A 24,549-nucleotide genomic window follows, 5' to 3' on the forward strand; every position below is an offset into this window, starting at 1 on the left:
CTTACGCTGTAGTGTATTAAAACAATTTTTGGTATTTCTTTTCTTCTCAAAGATAACGGGCCGCCCTCTGAGAGAGATAACGAATCTCCGCGGGGAACCCTCTAGTGACGGTAAGTACTTTTATAATATCTATTATTGTTTTTAATACTTATTAAATGTAACATTTATCAGATGGTTTTTAACTCTAACCTTAAATTATTCAAAAATAAACAATTCTTAGCACATTTGTACATAGCCGAATAAATAGGAAAAAAACTCGTTAGAAAAATTTTACGATTTTATACCCGAATGGTTTCGTAATTCAATCGTGCTTTTTATTTTTTATGGTTCTGTGTCTAATAAAAGTAATTTGTAAAATCCTTGTTCTTTATATTTCCCATCACTAGAAGGCCGCGAATTGTTTATAGGTGTAGATACTACGAACCTTTTTTCATCGAAAACATTAGAAGCGTAATCGCCTAACGAGAGGAATTTCGTGTATTCTCTTGAGTGGTGCCTTTCTCTTGATTGTACGGTGCGTCCGTGAAATTCACTCCGGAAACCCTTTCATCTTAAGCCGTCTAACGTCTCTCATTTCGTGAACACTACGTCAAATGGCAGGTGTTTGAGCAGTAGTGCAAAAATACTTTGTCTTATCACCTTTATAATTTATATATTTATACTATTATTTAATACATTTAACCGCTACAATGTTCATTACCAAGAAAATAAGGAAACTAAACGTTTGTCATATAATAGAAACGATGGAAAAATCTTTCCTCCATTTCCGTTCAGATTACGGCTGAAGTGGATAAATTGCGACATTTATCATAGAGCAGTATACTTTGAACGGATAAACAGTATGACATCAATTTGCGATGACCGCTGTGGCTCTACGCCGGCGATGAAAAGCCTGTTATAGCGTTAGAACTTTCACAATCGTACTTTGTTTTATTGTAACGAAATCAACTTAATCTTTCGCGTATTTTTATACAAAATTACTTTCGTATTTTAATTCGACTCATATTGTAGCCGACAATAACACGCGTTAATTTAAATTATCTCATCATCAGCCCACTATACGTTCCCAAAGCCTTTTACTTTTACAAATGTTTGCTTGGATTTTAAATCTTCGTAAATATGTGCAGGTTGTATTATGATGTTTTCCTTCACCGTAAGGACTTCGTAAAAACATACATATGTAAATCGAAAAACACATTGGCACATGGCGGAATTCGAACCCAGGAGCTGCAGATTACAAATTAAATGCTTACCACGGAACCTGCGACGCATCGACTAATAAATTACTACCTAGTAATTGTTAATTTTGTTATCATACGTTAACTTTACTTAAAATGTTATGAATCAACAAAGTCATTTTTTAAGGATGTGATACAACTTTCTTAGTTTACTTTTAGCCTGCTAAGTTTTGCTTTGCAAATCGACTTGCAAAGAATTGTTTATCTGAGTGTATTTTTTGCATTCATAAAACACTTCAAACATAAGAATAGATCGCACACCGCTGCAATAGAATCGCAACACGATTCAAAAGAAACTTTATATTGAAATAAAAATCGAAATTGCAAAAACGGATCCTTTATTGTATTCGCGGACAAAGAACTCCTTTGTGAAACAAATAGCAATTTTTGTCCTTCGAAACAAAATCGTCTTCCCCGCAGAGACTTATAAAGGAGAGTGCACATTTAAGAAAGTAGTGTAAAAATAGAATAAACAGTTATTACTTCTTTTATACAAATAAGATACACCGAACTCAAAAATTATGTTAATTTATAGTGAATTTGCCTTTTTCACAATTATTTTTAAATTATTTGGAACTTTATAATCTGTAAAATGCCTCTAAAATGTTATTACATTGTTACATCATTTTTTTTCTGTCTGATATTCTGTGGATGGGGGGCACAGTATGTACGACTCTTAAATAATACATCTCTAACAACCATCATATGTGAATCCATTTTTTTTTTTTTTTGTGACTGAGTAGTCACTGTTTGCCTTGAGGAGGCATTTACAGTTTCACCGGGCTTGAGGTGGCCGGGCGCAGATGGCGCTTAGCCTAAACCTCGTTTAAGAGTAACTAGGCTCGAGGGCTCCCTCAGGAGCCTCGGCTCGGGCTGTTACTTCGTTATTATTACCGGATTGGGAGGTCACCGAGCTCTTAGGTCGCTTCGGTGGACGCTCCATGGAGTGACTGGGCGCAAGGGCCCCCGAGAGGGGACCTCGGCTTGGGCTGTCACTCATTACGCGTTTAGCATTCCGATTCAAGGGTGCCCAAGAGGGCCGAACCTCGGCTTGATCGGTTGCTATTATCTGATTGCTATTATTAATACAGCTAACATTACTACCACTTCGGAAAGCGTTAGCGCTGGGAGAAGAAGTGGCGGAAGAAACTCCAGCAGCGCTTCTACTATTAATAGGTGAAAACCTGCCTGCTATGAGGCCGTATCGCGAGAATGATTGTCGCAGCCGACAGCGACTGCGGCGTGTGATCTGTTTGTGATGTTTGAGCTTAGCCTGGGCGATAGTAATTGCATCGTCTTGAAAGTCAAGAACGTGCCTAGGTCTACGATAATCCCGACGAAACTTACCGAGCGCGATTGGATTGTAGGTGGCGGCACCTACAACAAGCGGATTAGGATGACCGACGGCAGAGTCAAAATAACGACGCGACGCCAACTTCAGGTGTTGGGCAATGGTGGGCAAGTCCAAATCTATATGAAGATTGCTGTTGCGCATGTACCACGGGGCTCCCGTGGCTCTACGCAAGAATCTATTTTGAATCACCTGAAGTCGATGTATTTGTTTCGGGGCGATGTGCGCGAATACCGGACTAGCATACGTCATGACGGGACGAACTACTGATTTATAGAGTGTCACCTTGTTCCGAAGGGACATTTTACTCTTTCTATTAATCAACGCGGAAAGACGACCTAGGATGAAAGCCGCGCGGTTCCTGACCCGGGTCACGTGAGCGGAGAAGTTAAGTTTAGAATCCAGTATGACACCTAAATATTTAACTTGGTTTTCCCACGGTATTGGGCTGTCCATGAGCTTGATGGATGGAAGAACAGCTCCTTTCTGGCGTGAAAAGTAGAGCGCCGCGCTTTTGCTAGGGTTAATTTCGATCCTCCATTTCCGAAACCAGGCACCAAGTGTGTTGGCAGCGGTTTGGAGACGTCGACATATAGCATCGGGTTTGCGACCGGAAGTGAATATGCAGGTGTCATCGGCGAATAGAGCTAGCTCTACACCGTTTACGCGGGGAATGTCATTAGTGTAAAGGGTAAAGAGAACTGGCCCTAACACCGAACCTTGGGGCACCCCGGCTCGAACGGGGTGCAATTGAGAGCGCACTCCCTCGACGCGGTAGCGAAACGTGCGATTACTTAGGAAGTCTCGTATTATGCATACGAGACGGTCGGGTACTCCGTACTCATATAGCTTGTATATAAGCCCGTTGTGCCATACTTTATCGAACGCTTTTGCTACGTCAAGGAAGATAGCTCCGGTGCTAAGGCCGCGTTGGCGTTTAATAAGTATGTGCTCCGTTATGCGGTGCACTTGATTGGTGCATGAATGTTTGGCGCGAAAGCCAAACTGTTCTGCAATAGGCATACCTTTTCTATCCATAAATGTACGAAGGCGGGCTAATATTAATCGTTCATAAATCTTCCCAAAGGTTTTGAGAAGGCTTATGGGGCGATAAGACGTGGGATTGGAAGGCGGCTTTGATGGTTTGAGGAACCCTATGACTTCGGCGTCCTTCCACTCGCTAGGAAAGACGCCTTTAGTCATTGCCGCATTAAAAATAGCTACAAGAAGTTGTATAATGGCAATGGGAAGTAGTTTCGCCACCCTATTGGTGATGCCATCTGAACCGGGAATGTGAATCCACTCTTCTTACGCATATTTACACCTTCACACATACATCGATTTTTTTCTTCGGTCTTTCTCTATCTTTACAATACATCAAACAGTTATTTTTCGATGTTTACAAAGTCTCTAATACATTACAGAAATAAAATAATAAGCGTACTCACGTAATGTTAAACGAATCCAGATTAAAACACCTATCTCTGGATAGGAAGGCGCTGAGTGAAATAGTTTGGTGGCATGAGAGAGTATTTCGTTGTACGGCGGCGGTAAAAAGAGGTTTTTTACGTTTTTCAGAGGAGTGAAGCAAGTTTAACGCAATGAGGAAAACCGTAAATCCTTATTTGCTAGCGAACGTGACCGGAGTTTTGCATTTAATATAGAGGATTTCTGGATAAAAGACACAAGTACAATATGTTTACTGAAAACTTGTATATCGAAGTAAAATAGGAAAATAAAAGCCGACAGTTTGACATATTTATCATGAAACGCACGATAACAATTGGTTAACAATCGCGACTGCAATCCGCGAAGAATGTTCTGGAAATGTGCCAACTTGGAAATATCTCTTTATAACCTATAAATGGTCCAGACATTTTTATTTTACTCCTATGTTACGATATGAAGCTTAAAGTTATTTGTTTTGACAACGAAAATATTTATTACAGTATTATTATATAATTGCTTAATATTTCAGAATAGAACTTTCTTTCCTAATTTGGCTCTCTGATATTTTTTAATGTGTGATACATCATTGAATTTGTATTCGATCCCAATTTTTCATAAGCGTGCATAGGCATTTGGAATAATTTCGTGTGTTGTTATCGAAAAGTATATGCATCTTGTTGTCTCATTGTTCTAAAATTTCGTTTCATTCGTTAACTGAGATGCCAATTTTTCGTCGTTATTTTTTTACCAACATAACTAAGAATGATAATAAAACTTGAGCATTATAAGAAATAGCGGTCATAATCGTTTCTTCCCTGCGATCGTATCGCGTAAACACTGGCCATTAAGTAAATTATCTAAATCTATGTCATTGAACACCCTTTCTTACCTTAATTTTCTTTCTTTCTTCAAGTTGTTTTGTATTTTAGTATCAGATTTTTTTTAATATCATAAGGTGGCAAACGCACGAGTGCCACCTGAATTCGCCGAAATAGCGAAGCAACCGCCGCTCATAGACATCTGCAATTGCAGATGCGTTGCCTACCTCTAATCTACGAAGGAAGGGACGCACAAAATGAGAATTTTTCCCATTCCTATACATCGCCTACTACGACGATCCCATTTCCCCTTCCCATCCTTTCCATATAACAAAAGGCTGTGAAAGAATAGAGGACTAAAATTAGGCCTCAAGCACCACAGTCATAAGACGATACGCGGAATTTCTTCCACTTCACGCCTGTGTTCTGTGTGGTCGTGGTATTGCACCGGGCGAGCCGACCCATTCGTACAACAGATGTTGTTGCAAAACCTTATTTAGTTCAGCAGTTACTTGGTTATAATTTAAATAGCTGATAACGCATTTAGATATATATTTTTAATCTCATCTTACAGTTAAAATGTAATATGTTTTTTAGATAAAAACAAGAGCAAAAAAACGAAGAATGAAAAATAAGAAATGGAAATATATTCCAACCAATAAAAAGAAAAATTGATAAGATGACATACAGAAATTATAAACGAGATAAGTCTAAATGTATGTTTTATAGTATCGTCTTCCATCCATTGCTAAAACAATATGATCTTTTGTTAGCCGGAAATGACTGCCACATTTGCAATGAAACTATAAACTGAAATGCGTAATGAATTTCTTGGCACATTGCCCACTAAGAAATATTGGTTATCACATCATAGCTCTCCTTCGTTATCCGATGAAAAAAAACTCCGTTCGGATTAGATTTCAGCGCCATGACATATGTACAGATATTGAATTGCAGCAAAACGTTTAATTTTAAACGGTTTTTGTTTAACTTGAACTTTTTGTATAAGTGGATAAGTCTGTATCCGAAGCGAATGTTTTTAAAAATCTTTCATTAATTGGTTTGTCATAAAACCAATAAAATTTAACCTATTTATCTTCCAAGTTGTGCTTCTAGTTTCGTTTTTATTTATTAGATTTAGAATTAAATTAAACATTTCAAGTTAAGGACACCTAGACAGGCCATTCGCGGGCGTTAAGTGGAATAGTTGGGTTGCGGGAGAGAGCGTTTCTGTGTAACACGTCTATAAAAGATTGTTACGGTTTTTTACTCCACTGGAGAAAGAGCAAAGTGGTAGGTGGGAATGTTAATTTGTGTTTTTATATATATATAAACTTTGTTATAATATATAGTAAAAATCTAACTGGGTCACCTGAGAAGAATCTTACTAATATTATACATACGAATATTTATATGTATGAATTGATATTTGTTAGAAGGTATCTCCAGAACGGCTCAACGGATCTGGATAAAATTTGGCGTGGATATAGAACATAGTCTTGAAGAACACAGAGGCTACTAATTAAGTTTTTTATTTTAATTCCGCACGTACAGAGTCGCTGGCGACAGCTTATCCTTCGTATAATTATGCTGTTTCCCGTGTTTACTTAAAATTTTGACTTCTAGAAATTCATTTCTACTTTAGAATATCAAAATTTAGTTTATTAAAAATAAAATTCTATCTTTTATATTTCAATTACATTCAACTGCTGCGGTTTTATATAATTTTTCAGTCAAACTCTATCTTCACCAAAAAAGTCTATCTTTTCCGTCAAATCATACCTATAAATGATTAAGTATTGAAAAATTAAAAGAACATTTTATTAAGTCTTTATTAAATAAAACTCAACAACGTTTTCACAAATTAAACTGAACTGATGAACTGTTACATAATGGACCATGCGTTAACCGTGAACTTCCACTGACTTTACATTTGTATAAAGATATATAGTTATATCTTTATATTCCAAATCATATGAAAGAGATGGCATTAATATGTTTAAGTACAAGTGTTTCAGCAGTGAAAACTCATATTAACAATAACTTATGAAATAAAAATACACGTTTGATGTGATATATAAAAGTGTTATTGTGATAATGTTTTATCAAAGATTTCCGTACAAAATTTACATAACACGAGTTTTAATTAAATAAAAGCCGGTATGCAGCAATGTACAAACAACTAAACTAATGTTAAATAAAAATCATTAAAACGAAATAAAAAATAAATGTAAGTACGTAATAAAAAACAAAGCTTTACTTAAAAGATAGTAAATGATAAGTTTGTCTCCAATGACTAGGTTAGCAATTAGGTATAGGAAATTATCACATGTCTGATAGAAGCAAAAACTTTTAACAAGTAACTTTGTAACTGACTCATATCAAACACTATTTGATATTTATAACAATAGATTTTTCAATATAGTGTACAAAGATAACGATTATATTCGAAATTAAAAGAACTTAATTATTATAGTGAACATTATATTCATTAGAAACAAAATAGTTCGTTCTTTTTCGTAAATATAAATAACAATTATTTTTCTTTTGAAATATCCTCACTTTTCAATTAGCAAACTTGAAAAATGGAATTATCATCCTAGATTTACATTTCATCTCTTGAACTTTGTTACTATATACCTTAAGCTACTATAATTATTTATTTTTGGCTCAATCTTCAGTTCCAGTTATCCATTGAAGGTACTTAAAGGATCTTGATTGCAGAGGTGGTGCCCGCGCTTCCGCGTAGTGCCGTGGTTGGGGAAAAGCTGCCGTTTGCTCTCTGAAATTGACATCAAAATATACAATCCTATTGTTACATGTGTGTTTCACTACTAATACGCCGAAATAATTAAAAATCAGTTACTTAGATACAGGAAATTTTGTGAATGCAGTTTAAATGCGTTTAATGATTTAAACTAAATGAAAAGATAATTCGAAATGTTGATTACTTAAACATTCTTTTATATCAAAAACTATTACATATACAAGAAATAACACATAGTAGTATATACGTATGATCTTACCTAGGTTCAGCAGAGGCTCGGGAGTTATAAGCTGGTACGTTAGGGTTATGGTATGTCTTCGCGCCAACGGTTGGGTCTAAAGTGTGACTCTGGACTGGAGGATACTCAGACGGTACTGGAGACTTATAATTATTTGGATTGTATCTATCCACTGAAACTCCACGAGTCCTCTCCGGGATTGGAGTACTAATGTTGCTCTTCACATATGAGCTCTGAGGTCTTCCACGGCCCAACGTGTTTGTTCTTGCTAATTCTTTTGCTCTTCCGAACTCCGATTCAAAGCTCCTATCGCGCCATGAACTCGGTCTTAAGGTTTGACTCCAAGTAGGTGTGGAAGTGTATTCAGTAGTGACTGTAGGAGCGTAGTACTTGGGATCCTCTTCCCATGGAGGTTTTACTGATGTTTGGTCAGTGAAAGTCTGACTCTGTGTTTTCTCCGAAAATTCTCGTAGCTCTTTTCGCCATTCATGCTCGACATTCTCCTTTGGTTCGTTATTATCGTAGTAATATTGTGGCGACGGATCAGGCTGCGCTTGGAACTTGTTTTCTGTCGGTATGTACGTAGATTCTGGTACTGAGATATAACGTCTTTCATATTCACTGTAGTATGTTTTACGGCCAGGCAATTTCGGTTGATCGGTCACAGTTACTGGTTTGACGAAAGATTGATTCGGTGCAGGTGGTATGTACGATGTAGGTTTTGGTTTTGAGAATTTACTTGTTGGCTTGGGTGTCCAAGCGGGAGTAGCGTTACTGGTAAACTTATTGCTTGGAGGTGGTGTATAGTAAGTTTGGTTCAAATTTTCCGGTACATAGTTGGAATCTTGTTCCCATGGAGGTGGAATATAAGAGGATGAATAAGGTTGAGGCGGCGTTTGATATGTTTCTGTAGGTTCTTTGTTTACATATGAATACTGACTCGGTGGTTTGTTTATCGTAGGAATCGTTTTTGGTAAGTTGACATTATTGCCTACCCAGCTAGTTGGTTTAGGCGTGTAAGATGGTTGGTACGTGCTCTGTTGAAAGGCATTAGAATTATTCAATGTAGATGTGAAAGTGTCTTGTTTATCAATGTATGATGGTTGAGTCTGCGGTTGATATTGAAACTGAGTCTGAGAAGGTTGCGGCGTTTGCCTTTGTTGTGGTGGTGTGCTCCAGTCTTGAGTGGGTGCGCTATGAGATGGCGCTGAATCATAAGAAACTTCTTCTTTTCTCGTCTGTTGATACCATTGCTGGTTCTTTGTAATTGTACTAGGTTTCACATTACTTACAGTTAAAACTTCTGATTGAGGTTCTTGTGTCCATTGATTTTGTTCATAAGTCTGATAATTACTTTGGTAAAGCTCTGCGGCTGGTATTTGTCGATCGACACTAAGCCGGTCAAGCAGTAAACTGTGTCTTCTTTCAGTTTGAGGTTCAGGAGTATAAACTGGTTGATAAGGAGACGTTGTTAACCTATCTGTTGTAGGAGCGAAATATGTTTTTACAGTCGGAATGCCGAGTGGTGCATGCTGGTCATACGCGTGGTCTAATGTTTTGGTTGTTTTATTTACTGTCACAATATTTTCTATTCTGTTATACGCGGTTTGTGTACTTAATCCAGTAGTGGGTTTATCTAATGAAGATGTTATAATTTCGGTATTTTCTGTGCGAGTTTTGGAAATTATTTCACCAATTGGTTTAATTTCTACATCTTCGACCTTCTCAAGTGGTGCTGAGGGTTCTCTGAAAGGTATGTTGCGTTCTGATGGCAATGACGATTTAACTTCATTCTCAATCTTAGAGTCTTGTGTTTCCTGTGAGTTTGGTTTCAAGACTTGCACTTCTACAATAATTTCTTCTTTATGTTCATTACTCGATTTAGTATCTTGGAACTGTACAGTACTGTTTTCGGATTGCTCGTTATCACAAGGTTCATTGTCAACCGTTGCTTTTATAACATTTGTCAAACTTTTGCTATCATCCGTAATAACTTCTTTTTCTTTTTCAACTTCCGTTTTCATTGTTTCTTCCAATCGTGTTTCTTCGGATTCGGGCGTAACAGTTTCTGTTTCTTCTAGTTCTTCTTCTGGTTTAGCTTCAGGTTCCTGGTTTTCTTGGACCATATCTTTTTCTTCAGGTTCCTGCTTCTTCTCATTTTTGATGTGTATCTTTTCTTCGTCTTCATCGTCAGCATCTTCTTCCGATTCCTCTCTATTATCGTTAATATTATTTTCAATCTGATTTTCTTCATTTTTACTTTCAACTTCAGCTTCTTTTTCTTCTTCTTCTTCAACTTCTTCAGTTTCTTCAGAATTTTCCTGCTTTTGTTCAGACTGGGTTACTGTTACTTGTTTTGTTATTATCGTTTCCGAAGTTTCTTCTTGACTCAAATTTTCATTTTCTTCCTGTTTTATATCTTCATCTACTTCTGAGTCATTTTCTACGTTATTTTCTCTTTGGTCTTCATTGGATGCAGCAGTTTCTTCAACAACTGCATTCTCTTGTTCATTTTCTTCTTCTTCTTCTTCCTCTTCAACAAACTCTTCCTCTTCATATTCTTCCTCTTTTGGTATTATAGTTGTCTCCGTTTTAGTCCTGATTTCCGTTTTTCCGTCAATAGTCGTCTTTGTTGTTGTTGTTTTAACTTCCTCAATAGACCCATCTGGCCGAACGTTTTTAACTACTTCCACTTTTGTCTCCGTTTTAGCCGAAGATTTTTTCCCAGGTAACTTAATAGTTACAGCAGCTTCAACGTTCGCGTCACCATTTTGTTCTTCCGTATTGTTTTCTGTTTCAATTTGTTTCTTGACGACTTTTACTTGATTCTGAAAAAAATCGTAATCATTAAATCATACAATTACTTCACAAAAACTTATCGATTAATATACTATTGAATTAAAAAATATAAAAAAATATTACTTTGATATGAAAATCTTATTACCAAGATAATAACAAATGTTAAGATTAAAACTCACAAAAATACTTTTCTCTTCATTACGTATCTTTAATATTGTACATTAAATACATATAGCAAACAATGTACACACACATATAGACATACACATAATAAACATATAGTGACTTTACATCCACCTGATTATTTTCTGTTCCCGTCATCTCTTCCAATGTTTCAGGTATATTTTTTTCCATTGTGTAAGTCGAAGTCAGTAAAGGTCTTAGCGAGGTATCTGAAGTCTTTGTTACAGAAGGTTCACATATACTTTTATTTTTTATGATTTCATCATTATACTTGTACTGGTTATCTTCGGGGGTTATTACTTCTTTTTCTGTAGGCAAGTAACATTTCGGAGAACCTGCATCTGCATATTCACTAGTTTCGTAACTCGGGTAGGATCGAACTATTGGCGGAGTATATTCATGTAATGGTAAAGACTGATCATTGTTTTTGTTTTCGTTATTCGATTGATTATAATTCGATATATTTTTATTGTTGTTTTGAAAGCATTGTTTTAAACCAATTCCATTGCTATTTGTTTTTAATTGTTCCAAATTCGGTATATCTTGTAAACATGGCTCCTTTTGTTGATTGCTTCTCGTCTTTAATAATGATTTCGGATTCGATGGTAGAGGAAAAGTTGGGAAGACTTGTACCGGTAAACAATTAAAATTGGGCACATTTAGTGCTGTGGGTGTCGGTGGCGATTGCAGATGTGACGTCTGTTGCTCTGGGACACCCTGGTCCATTGCATTTCTCAATAATCTTTGGGCCATACGCTCTGATTTGATCTGTGACAAATCTAGTCCTCCAGGGGTATAAGTAAACGGCTTTCGCTCCTTATTCATGCTACCATATAATGCCGACGGTGGATTCATTTTTCTGAAATATATTACAATTTTGTTATTTCATGTTGATCTTATATTAATTGTTATTGTTTTATTATATTGTTATGAAATATTTTTAAGTTTTCTAGAATTCAATAAGAGTTTGGCAATTTGACAAAAATTTTAAAAATATAAATTTAAAATACTCACTTATAATGTGAATTCTATATAAATTTTATTTACTTCCTGTACCGTGTCCAGATCACGGACTCTTGTTGTTTTTTCACATTAATTTAGTAAATATATCACTTTTATATTTTTTATATTTTCACATAACTCTTTTAACACAAGGTTTTACACATGTATTGTTTCAAGAGGATTATCTGGTAGCGGTTAATTTTAGCCCGTGCTCAGTAAATGAGGCGATAAGTTTGCGAGCAGAGGCACAGCGCGGTCGGCGCTCGCGCCGCCTTACGCCTACTGGCGCACGCTCCGCACCCGACATGTATTTTGGTCCCGACCCCAATATTAACGGACGCCTCGTCTACAATTTGTCTTGCTCGATCGTCGATACGGCGGACATTAATGTTTTCTTGCATTTCAGCTATTTTATTGTGAAATGAACTGAAATTTGCAGTTCCGGATATTTAATTTTCTCTTCAATTCCTGATTCATTTTTGACTTTGTTGATCTTTCTGGCAATAAAAAGCTTTGTAAAAATATTTAGTTAAATGTGAATACTTAATACTATTTGTAGAATTTTGTATGTTTATATAATATTATTAGTAGGGCACCAAACCCATCTGGAGTTTTTAACCTCAATTTATATCTAAGTTAAAATTAATTTATACAAAAAGCCATTTACTTACTTTAGTTACTGTCTCCACAGTTTCTTCTTTAGTCGACATTCTGAAAGAACAAAAAAAAATCGTTAACATAAATTAGTTAAATATGCACTAAATCATTTCCAAAGATATTTTCTGTATTTTTATTGATGAATTATGTTTTTTCCGTTATTCAACCGTAAATAAACAAGAAAATAAATACTATCACAAATATTTTAATTGTTGCATTTAAACCTTAAAATACAAAGTCAAAGGTTTATACATATAGACTGGTGTGTATATTTCTAGTCACGTGTGCCCTTGCAGTTGTTGGCGGTGTGCCTGTTTGCAAATTAGAATAGCTTTCAGATATTTTACAATTAGCAATATGTTCATGTATTCCGCTATGATTTTAACACTGAAGGGGTAACAAACTTTCTTTTAATATAATATTTCGATTAATCTTTAGTCTCATTTTAAAACATATAAAATAGGAAGTAGGTATGAATATTGTATCCAGAAACAGTTTTACATTAGGTATTGTTATTGAAGTATCATTCCTCCATAGTCTTTGAAAAACAAAAAATAATAATATGTTTTTGTAAAAGTGTTTTGGCAAAGTAAACACAAGATACCATATTAAGAGACCATCAACAGGTTACCATATTCTAAATTCCGATATACACTTTCCTCCTATTATTAATATCATTGCAGTTCATATACAAAAGCTATTTTGTTTGATTGTTTATTTTCATATACCTCTACCGCTTCGTCCATAGAACAATACAAACATAGAAAGTCGATAGAGGAAACAAAACAAAAGGCATTGAAATTTATAATCGTATAAAAATAGCACATGCGAAATCCAGATTTCCGTTTGCATTGGAGACACTCGCTATATAACGTCGCTGTCCGCTTGCCGGGGAACTGTATTCCCGACGTATTCCATTCCAATACCGATTTCCCACCGCAAAAAAAATCATACATGTCAGAGACGCATTAGGCAACAATCCAACTGGATCCGAGTCCATTAACCCCGTTAAAGCGTTATCATACAGCTTTCATATACAGCGACCGAATGCAAAGATTCATGTCACCATAAACTATTTTTTCGCGAGGGAGCTAACATTAAAATAGACTCGGCTCGCGTGAATGAATACACCAATAATGTCGCTGCATTTATTCCAGCGCTTAAACGCTTTTTGGATTTTTGATGTATGTATCAATTTTCCCTACACATAAATAAATTTCACGTTACACTTTATGATTGTTTAAATGATTATTTACTATCAATAGTTGCACGTCAAAATAAATGGTTTTCCGAATAAAAATAAAAAAAATAGCATAAAACAAAAACGAAGAAAATCTCTTATTAAAACGTCAACTACTACGGTGTGCACACGACGTCGTGAGTTGTGCGAAATAATGGCATAGCTGCGGAAAAATCTCATAGTTTGAAAGGCAAATTGTGTATCAGTGGAAAGTTCACCGAGTGGAGATTTCCTCGGGAAATAGCTTGTGCATAATATGATCATCCGCGTGCCAACGAATTTTGTTGATAGAAGTTACCACAGATTCAATATAATAAATATATTTATAATTATTTGTATATGTCATTCGATATCGAATCGAAAATGGAAAAAACAAACAGTGTTTATATCAGACATGTCATATTAATCACATTTAATAAAGTGGTGGTCAATGAAGTACATAAAGAGAACATTTATGGGTACATAGTGTGTAGCAATTTTTTAAATGATTGTAAATATATATTTATTTTTCAAAATATACTAAAAACTATATTGTTTTAGAGGTACAAATACAAATATAATTGATTTATAAATTGAAAAGCAAACTACAAAATTTAACAGACAATTTGATCTCGCGAATTAATTGAAATTGAATTAACAAACCGCCTACAGCGCTGTGAGCAATAACTTTACAGTTATTCTCGTCTGTAATCCGAGCACATCGTATGAAACGCGTTTCAATGGCGCCCGACCAGACTAATAAAACTACATCAATCTCATACTAACAGTGATGAAAATTGTTATCTTTACCATTTTCAGATCTCAAAGGTTGAATAGCATGTTATTCATTGATTACTAACTAATCAAAGGTGAATAAAATTTGTACATTTTTAGGACTTTACGAAGGGCATTAAATGCGTTAACTTTAATATATTTTTCCTACTTTCTTTAAATGACCGTAATTTAAGTACACATATAATAATGTTAATAACGTATAATGTTGACAATTTCACGCGCCAACTTTCATCAAATGTTTATCTTAATAACAGTATTTAAATCAAAGGCGACGTGCAAACATTTATAAACAGCTGGATTAGCATTTTGTTTGACACAGATCCAAACCACTTTACGCACAAATTTAACTCTTTGCGCCAGAATATGTTTTTTACGATATTGTTATTTACATGTTCTCGTCAAAATAAAATGTACTTAATACGTTTAGTGATCTGATATAGCCATTATACTTTATCCAATATACGATGCTTTATTCTTCACAAAGTAGTTATTGAAAGGTAATAGAGTTACTCTAACCCAGGAATGGCAAACCGGTTCACTTGCCATTTCTGGCACGCGACACAATATTTTGGGTACGTCACTTATCACAAAATTTATTATGTACTATGAAAAATAATGTGAAATAAATATATAACATGATAAGTGAACGCGAGTAATCTCTACGCTACAGAATGTTTCCAATAATCAAAAAGTCAAAATTATTTAATGACACGTCTATGTCCTCATTAAACATTTCGTTAGAATAATGGCATGTTGCATATGTAAAGGTTTACCATCCCTATTCTAATCGTTTTGTTAGTTTCAGTTTAATAGAATATTTGAATACAATGCAATAATATTGAACCAGTAAAGCTACGGAAAAATAATTATCTCATCTTGGCTTAGATTTCTTTGAATTATTTATTAATTTTATTTTACTTGTACTCTTAACAACATTAATCACAACTTTAAATCAATTGAATGCGATTTGTCTTTATAATAGCTTGAAAAACACTAATGAGGTAATTAAATCAAATTGAAACACAATTTGGATTTAAAAAATGTTGTTTAAAGGAATCTTAAAAGCTTTTTTTATTTGCATCTAATAGTTTTATTGAATAACGGCTTGGATAAGACTTTGAGTTTCAAAGCTATGATAATTCTATAAAATCTATATATATAAAAGAAAGTCGTGTTAGTTACACTATTTATAACTCAAGAACGACTGAATCGATTTGACTGAAAATTGGTGGGCAGGTAGCTTAGAACCAGGAATAGGACATAGGATAATTTTTACTCCGTTTTCTCTTTTTTTTTTTATTCTGCGCGGACGGAGTCGCGGGAAAAAGCTAGTATCATAATAAAATAGTAAATTTCGAGACTGTAAATAATTATGCTTCTGTGTTCCGTTTTGTGAGTTAGAAATCTATCTACATCATACACACATATCAGCGTGAATTTTCCTTTTTCTTCTTTCTTTTCCTGCAACACATAAAATATGTCTCAATGTTCTTTTGAAGTCATCAATGATTTTAAAAATATAACGCCTCAAAGAAAAACATCGGCAAACATTCTCCGCGGTTCTACGTAGATGTTAGTTACTCTGCCAGTGAAAACGCCTGTTTATTTTCGTATTTTATTATCCTCAATCACTATTACGCTTGCGTTTATGACTGTACGGGTACTGTCTCGCTCGACATATGTTCGTTTTATAGCTCAACGGAAAACGATATTAGCACTGTATTCGCTACAGTAATGACTGCAAAATTTGCAGTTAAACATGCGCTTTGGCATTAATTAAGGTCATAACTAAAGAAATTTAAACGTAAACGTAGAAGAAAATTTTAAATTAAAAATGTATTAACCAAGTTAATACGAAGGAAATAAAAATGAAATATCTTAAGCTAAAACTATTGTTACAGTATGTTTTAAGAAAATCTCGTTTATTATGATAATAATTATAATAAACTAGCTTTTGCCCGCGACTGCGTCAGCCTGGAATTGAAAAAAAGGATGCATAGTGTTAATATGTGTTACTTCAGACTATGTTCTACACCTGTCCCAAATTTCAATAAGATGTCTAACCCTCGCAGAGTTATCGAGTAAATATGTTAATCAAACGTATCCTAAGGTAACCGTATACATTTCCGGGATCATAGGTAGCCTATGTGTCCTAAATATATACCAAAATTTCATCAAGATCCATTTCTGGAGAACGAATTTAGCACTTATGATATATAGATGCAGAGTAAGATGTTTTTGCGTATGTTTGACTCTATATTTGCCAAAATCAATTAAATATAATATTTTTGATATATTAGAATTAAAACTATAGATATTTATTAATTATTTTTTTATTAACCTGTCTGGGAAAGCGAGGCATTCAAATTACGACACATCTCGGTCAAAGACATCGCGTCCTGAAACTATTACACCGTCAAAGGTGTTCACAGTTCGCACAAGTTCATTAACACTTGGCAAAATACATCACCTGGATCACCGGTGCTGACGTCACGGGATTGGCACATCGCCAGCAAAGAGGATTGTTCCCCATTCAACAAACTAAATGGAAACGGAAATAATATTGACCAGCCGATTACATGATAAAATGGTGTTTAGAATTTAGATTATCTTGTATTTGATTTATGTGCCTTTAAGTTGTCAGTTTTTAAGACATTTATATTGCTGAGATGTTATATTTAACTTCACAAAAGCATCTTAACAGCGCATTTTAATATTTACAAGTGTTATTATGTTGTCTAGTCTAGGATGTTAGGTTTTTTATAACTTTATTTTATGTCTATCATTCTGTTCAGTGGATCTATTTGTTTAAAATTATCATCTTCCTGTCCTTATCCCACTCACGAGGAGGCGGAGGCTATATAGCCCTTAATGATTTTGAATAATTTTTAACGCCAGCTACCTGACGCCAACAACTAACTATTTGGGATTATTTTTTGAAAATCATGACGGACAAAAGTAATTATTGTTACTTAGAATAAGTTGTATACGTCGCAAAGCTGTAATCGTCTCAAAAGTTTCTTAACAGTGTTTATTATAACCAAAAATACAAAGCAAAGTCTGAACTTGAGCGAAGTTAGTTAAAACTGAGACGCAAAACAGAAATTTATTGTAAACATAAAACTCATCAAATTTCAAATTATAATCACGAAGTTTAGATAATGTAAACTTTAAGAATATTTACAACCAGGAAACTTCTAAACTTCGTTCTAAGATTTTACAAAGAAAAAGTTTTTGTTTCATATTAGTACATCAATATGGAACTTTACAGTAAACATTATTTTTCAAAGGTATTTTCTCAATTTATCACCCAGTGGTATAAAGATCAAAAATCCACTTGCACGTGAACGAAGTCGCAAGCAACAGCTAATTTTTTATAAGTTTCTTTTTCTTCGCCAACGTAAAGGAAGCTTTTATTTCTATAATAGATACACTTCAATAATCACACTAACAGTTGTGATCATTTTCAATGTAAAAGCTTATCTTTTATTAACACTAATATTCTTTGATCTCATGTAACATACGAAACAAACTAAATGGACGAGAAAATTTAAATTGCAGTAGAGATAACAACAAAAATATTGTTCACAAATAAACTTGTATAAAATGTACGTCGTATGTTACGTTAATAAAAAGGAACGTCAGATATACCGCAGACAAATCTCAATGTACTACAAAGAATTTATTTACGAGTATTTTAAACAAAATTTTAACACATCTGAAGATCACTAATGCATTACGAAAGTTTATTTCAGTACTTGTGGTCGCCCGCGTCTTCTTCAGCGCAAAGTAAAAAGTAAGCTATAATATGCCGACATGCATCAGCTAATTTCCCGTTAAAGTCAAAATCGGCTATAGATTAGCCGGAACATTTCGATATAACAGACACTTCAATATTATTGTATATATATTTAATAGTAATTGACTCCTGCAATTTGAAATTAGAACAAATACCAGTTTGACATAGGGAAGTATATCCACATAATACAATGTCATCATGTTAGTGAAGTAGGTTAATATGCTTTTATGCTACACTCGGTAAGTGCAAAAGGTCTTTATTCACTCACCCCCCTCTTTATTCTCAACTACTTTACATAACTCTCTTATGTATTTTTTTTGTAAATGGATATCTGTCATAATTTGGCATAGATATAACATATAATCTGATGAAGTCGCGGACAAAAGCTATTATTTAATGAATAAAAATTGAAAGGTCGTCAGTTTATTTTCTAGCCGACGTATTGTACATTTTAATTTAAGCGAATTCATCTTGAAATTTAGCTTTAATCTTTTGTAACATAAAAGTGATAAGTGCTTGCAATTTCGAAAGTATAAACAGTGCCAAATTTCAGATCAATTTATCTCATAAGATATAAGGGTTACTAAAATGTATGTCATTACCTTAATCAGTTAAACTACTATTTATCGAGACGGTAAAAGTAACTACGAGTTTACGGCATCCATGACCCAACAACTAATTATAACTTAACTCATGGAATTCTAAAATTAAGCTATTGTATCACCGGTGATCGTACAAAATTCAAAGGTATGTGCTTATTTGTTTTTTATCGTGTAAGCCTTATAAATTATTAAACACTAGCTTTTACCCGCGACTCTGTCCGCGCGGAATAAATAATAGAAAACGGGGTAAAAATTATCCTATGTCCTTTTCCTGGTTCTAAGCTACCTGCCCACCAATTTTCAGTCAAATCGATTCAGCCGTTCTTGAGTTATAAATGGTGTAACTAACACAACTTTCTTTTATATATATAGATTAAAAAAAATTGAGTTCTACAAAAAAGGATTTTTTTAAATTATTATTCCAGGTAGGCTAGGATAGGCTTTTTGTTGCTTTTGAAAGTTTTTTTTTTGTGTGTTTATGATAAATCTTGAAATTCATTTTATTGCGATTATAAAAAACAGTAAAACTGTAACTTAAATTTTTTGTTATTTCATTTCATTTTTGTTCGTGTCTTTATTGAATGTAGTTTTTTTCATTTGTTTAAATCCTGGCAGTAATCTAATAGTTGGCAGTATAAAAACTAAAATAAAAAGTTAGGTCGTAGAACTTTATGGTAAGGTCTAGGCAATCCAAACAGTATCCCCATGGTGATACTTCCAGCGGACTGCGGACAAATTATAGCAATGTTCGCTTGATGTCATTCATAAATAAAAGCGAAATATGCATTCGCTCAAATGTAAACCGATAAATTTAAAATACACCAGCAAGGACGCACGCTGCGTCGGTAAAACGTAAATCTTTCCTAATATTTTTCTCTAAAATTCTTTGCCAGAATCATATTTATGATATTGAATTGGGATATGACGTAAGCTGACGCTCTTACCGTTGGTTTCTGAGACCAAAAACTCTGTTTTAAACATATCGTCATCTCTGTCATTATCTTTGTCAAAAGAGAGAGGACAATATGTATTAAACGGGGATTTCAGATTTAGAAACCCACGATTAGTAGTGCATAAAGAGTAGCAAATTTTATGGTAACGCCTTGAGTCCGGGATTCGATTCTTAAAAGAGATGTCTCTTTAAAATTGAAATATTGTATTTTTAAATTAATAATAAAAAAAATATAAATCATTTAATTAACAATTTTATTAAATTTTTAATCTACAAATAGTTCTTCCATCAGAATAACCTAGCTAAACCTTATTTCGAACAGACAAATCTACTTGAGTAATATTGATGTGGATTGTTATGTAGATATTATTTGTATAAATGTGTAGGAAGTCTTATTGGTCTGTACAGCCAGACACCTGTCTGCTACGACTTCTGACGTAGCCAGGTGTCTACGTCATCACAACACGTAGTACAATGTTTACCTGTGCTATACGTGGGTTACGAATCGATTGTATATTTGTATACATACAATGAACATAAGCTTTTCAACGTAATCGAAGTTATTAAACGTGTATTATATTCCTGAAAAGTGAGTGCACAAACCTATTGTTACCTGTGTTTCTTTTTTCAAAGGGTATTTCATGGATGACGATTATATGTCGTAGGGAGATCATCATTACTTGTAAATTTTATCTGTCATACTCGTATTTAAAAAATGTGTAATAAAGATGATCTATTTTTTTAATGTAGATATTCAAAATAAATATAAAGTTTAACATAAATTAGCTCAAGGTTTCAACTGAAAATAAATTAATTCCAAAGAGCATTAGAGTCGCGACAAGTTGGGCAAACGTTACAAAATACCCGCCGGCCGTCGCCCACGCCCACGCTATCATAAAAATATCCTTCATTTTACTAGTACCGAAATACAGACGTCTCGAATCGAATATCAATTGTAATAAATGCTATTTAATGCCAATTTTAAGTTAAAATATTAAATGTAGAAAAAATAATCAATACATTTTTAAAAAAATTTAATAGAATGAGTTAAACATACAATAGATAAGTTTATTTCAAATCTATATAAACTTCTTAGCTCCAATAAATTTAAAATTAATCGAATTATATAGAACTAACATCATTGAAACTTATAGTTGAAAAGAAATATAAACGGAAACTCTATGATACGATAACTGGAGAGTACATTGCAAAGATAATTTATCACAAAATCGATAATTAAAGGTTAACTAGTAAAGCAACAATTAATACCAAAAAGTATCTAACCATTAGATACTTTTATAAATAAATAGTTGTACATATTTATAAAGTATACATATTTCCAGAATTGAGCCATCCGAGCGGATAAAGCGTTGGATTATCGTTAATTGACACATTTCCATCGCATTACAGATTATATCTAGATAATGCTGTATTTCCCTAATTACCGAGCCATGCTAATGAACGTTAATGTAGAATTTTTAAATAATAATTTTCTGTTTGGATTTATACGTGCCAAAACACGAGGCGTTAAAAGACGTAGACACGTGACGTTTTCGAAGGGGTGAAGTTTTTTGTTTGAGTGTTATAATAACTGCGATAATGACATTGTGAGGTGAGAATAATATGAACAGGTGAAGTACAGACCTTGCGGTAGTCGTGCGGCGTCGCGCGGGCGCTCAGCACGCGTCCAGACCTCCAGACTGAATCCCCGCTCCCAGACCGCTCCGACACCGACAGGGAGTTATATTTAGACGTTTATAATTTTATTGTTTAGTCGAAAATCTAGCAAAAACGACAAGCGCGCGCGCCGCCCGCACCTCGAATGCCAATCTTCCTTGCCAGAAATCCCTACGATACACGCTAATTTGTGAGATAACCCAATCATATTACATTTATATGACAAATTTTATAAATTTAATAGATTCATTCAATCTATAATGACTGAAATTAAGTTATATTTTTGTCTTGAAGCTGTTTTATCAACATTAATTATGTAAATATTACATGAAATTTAAAATTGATCGCTTTTCACATGAATACTAAAACTAGTAATTGCAAAAAAAAATTAGAATAAGAAGTAGACATTTTCTTATATATTCTGTATTACTAATCATACTATTCAACCCTGTTTTAACAATGTCTTAAGATCTTTTTTTATTATTACATAATTAGTAATTACATATTTATTTTGGCAAAAAGAATAAATTCTTGTTCTCTATATGTTTATATGTTTGGCAGACGACACAAATCAGTAAACAAAATGAATATTTTACGATAACATAACAATAATGACAGGCATTTCGTTTATATAACATCTTTAAATGGCTGCCAATAAGGTGACATTTCAGAAATTGTTTCTTTAAAGTCGCTTTATTTCACATTGTTGCCAAATTGCCAGGACAAAGGACGTACCGACTTTGTGATAATTTAATTGGCGTTATTCTGTTTGCTTTTGGATTATTTGTTTATTAAGTACCATCTAACGTTTTAAATGTATTGAACTTTGTCTGTTTCTAGTGCCAATATATAATAATCAAGCATACTTAACTGTTTTCTGTTTTTTAATGATACTATCATTAGTAGAATCCGTCTACACATATTTACCTACAAATTTAATATTGTTTTATCTCTTTACATTTCAGTTGAGTAGTTAATCTATTAAATTTTATTATTGTAACATCATGCATTAATTTAGATAAAAATTACAAACTATTTTAACTTCGCTAGTTTGTTTAATTATGTTCCTTAAGGAAACATCCGTTTGCCTTTATAAGTTAAAACTTGAAAGTTGTAAGATTTCTTACGCGAGTTGCATTCTCTTTACACTATTATATTTGTCAAAAGTTAAAATATACTATACACAATAAGAGACCAAAATTAATAAGAATTTAAAACCATTCATAACAATATATAAATATATATATTGCATTATTGCACTATATGAAAAAGAAACAAGTTATAAAACCTTTTCCTGTATCTAAATACCTTTGAATAAAATCACATATCATGTCATTTATACTATAGCAGTATAATGAAAACTACTAATGCCGTTTTCCATAAGCAGTATATCAATATTCTTTTCTCGTTGTTATTAAAATGTTTTTGTTACTTCACACTCTCTTTCTAGAATAATTTGAGTATCGATTTATTGTGGTACTGCCTATTTAACGATCTAATCTAACATTATTCTCAGAATAAACAGGCGCCGGCCGCTCAGTGACGTATGCACCGTTCTCGATGTCAGATATCGAAATAACATGGAGTTCATGTCAGATCAAAGATCTCATTTTTAATGGAAAACTTTGAAAGAAAACATCCGTTCTTTTAGAACAAAAAATATTCTGAAATTTGACACCTGTATTTAGCAATTGTTCAAAATCAGATTAACTTAACTATTTACAGATTTAGACATGTGCATACAATAATGACCGTAGTAGCTCAATTATATTAAAAAATTACCCTATCACTTGGAAGCGTTAAAAACCGATTAAAGTACTCGTAAACAAATCACAAATACTAGTGCCAGTAATAACGCATATCTATATCTATATATAACTTTATAGACTTAGTAAAAAATACTTAATGAAAATCTAATACCGCTTTCAATATTGAACATCCGACAAACTGTTAACAGGCGGGTGCAAGTTGTACAAATTGGTAATATAACACCAAGGCGTAGCGCCGTGCTACGGACTCCGTAGACAGGCGAAGCGTAGCTTACGTAACCCTTTTCTACCTACACGTTTACTTAAAGTTTACAAAACTTTTAAGTACTCATTGTTATAGCATATATTATCTTTTTTGAGTATGAGATAGGTATAAATAATTCTTCATTGTTATGATGGGGGCAATTTACTAAATACTAGAAGATTAGGCAAATTCATTCACTAATATTTAAACGTTAGTTCGAAACAAAATTAATGTTTTAAATGTATCTTTATATCAAATCTTATTTGCATAAGTCTCTTAATATTTTTCCTAAAACCGGTGTTATTATCTAGTTATAATGAAAAGTATAAGTTATAGTTAAAAATGTCTCTAAAGTGCTACTAAAATATTACCTCGCTGGCTTGGAGTCGACTTGTTTTGTTGCGAGACTTTCGCGCTGAAAATTCCATAAAGCCACCGCAGTGTACATTGTCAACGTACTGAATGAGCCACCTCGGCGACGTGCCATGCCATCTTGTTAGCTTTACATTTCGCAATATTATTTTAGATTAAAGATTAAAAATTGTTTTGGAACATCGTCTCTATCTCTTCCTAGTTAGTATATCCATGTGGGTTGGGGTCAGCTTTTCAATTAACAGTTTCTTTCTCTGAATACTATTAAGGATGGACGCATCTTTATGCTGTATGTCCAATTCTATCCTAAGCGAATAACATATAACAAGTTTCACTTTTTCCTTCTTGTTAGAATGCAGAAGGAGAAGGTCCTGTGGGCGGAATCTTATCGAAAAACAAAACAATTTGTCCTAATAAAGACGTGATATCTTATCCGCTTTTGAGGTGTTCGGTATTCTAAACTTAAGATATTGGATCATGTCAAAATCATTCTTTCAAAAGCAATATTATATTGGGAAACGGAAGATATTCAAGTGTCACGTACGAAATATATCTTCATAGTTATTAATTTTCCAGTGTCTCTTCACTTTAATATATTCCTCACACGTACTTACCCGA

General features: G+C 33.8%; 1 protein-coding gene across 3 annotated transcripts; it reads right to left on the reverse strand.

Annotated features, from left to right (window-relative positions):
* Window positions 1–7,364: 7,364 nt before the first annotated feature.
* LOC106721155 (probable serine/threonine-protein kinase kinX) lies at window positions 7,365–21,691 on the reverse strand. 3 transcript variants are annotated; one of them, XM_014516043.2, is made up of 4 exons: window positions 11,858–12,329; window positions 10,958–11,702; window positions 7,883–10,689; window positions 7,365–7,638 (listed from the first exon to the last, which is right to left on the reverse strand). In XM_014516043.2, the coding sequence occupies exons 2-4, from the start codon at window positions 11,696–11,698 to the stop codon at window positions 7,527–7,529; spliced, it is 3,660 nt and encodes a 1,219-aa protein (XP_014371529.2). In that variant the 5' UTR covers window positions 11,699–11,702; window positions 11,858–12,329; the 3' UTR covers window positions 7,365–7,526. The 3 variants fall into 3 exon arrangements, with proteins under 3 accessions (XP_014371529.2, XP_014371528.2, XP_014371530.2); XM_014516042.2 differs by having other exon boundaries at window positions 10,952–11,702; XM_014516044.2 differs by lacking the exons at window positions 10,958–11,702; window positions 11,858–12,329 and adding exons at window positions 12,517–12,556; window positions 21,514–21,691 and having other exon boundaries at window positions 7,370–7,638.
* Window positions 21,692–24,549: the final 2,858 nt, after the last annotated feature.

This window comes from Papilio machaon, chromosome 18 (genome assembly GCF_912999745.1).
Source record: "Papilio machaon chromosome 18, ilPapMach1.1, whole genome shotgun sequence".
Lineage (NCBI taxonomy): Eukaryota > Metazoa > Arthropoda > Insecta > Lepidoptera > Papilionidae > Papilio > Papilio machaon.

What these genes read in the sequence shown, in the direction of transcription:
- LOC106721155 (XM_014516042.2), bottom strand. Translation starts at nt 11,698, where the DNA reads ATGAATCCACCGTCGGCATTATATGGTAGCATGAATAAGGAGCGAAAG. An exon ending in CAGAAAATAATCAGGTGGAT is followed by an intron (nt 10,690 to 10,951) that starts GTAAAGTCACTA and finishes GATTTTTTTCAG; the next exon opens with AATCAAGTAAAAGTCGTCAA. An exon ending in CGAGCCTCTGCTGAACCTAG is followed by an intron (nt 7,639 to 7,882) that starts GTAAGATCATAC and finishes TGTCAATTTCAG; the next exon opens with AGAGCAAACGGCAGCTTTTC.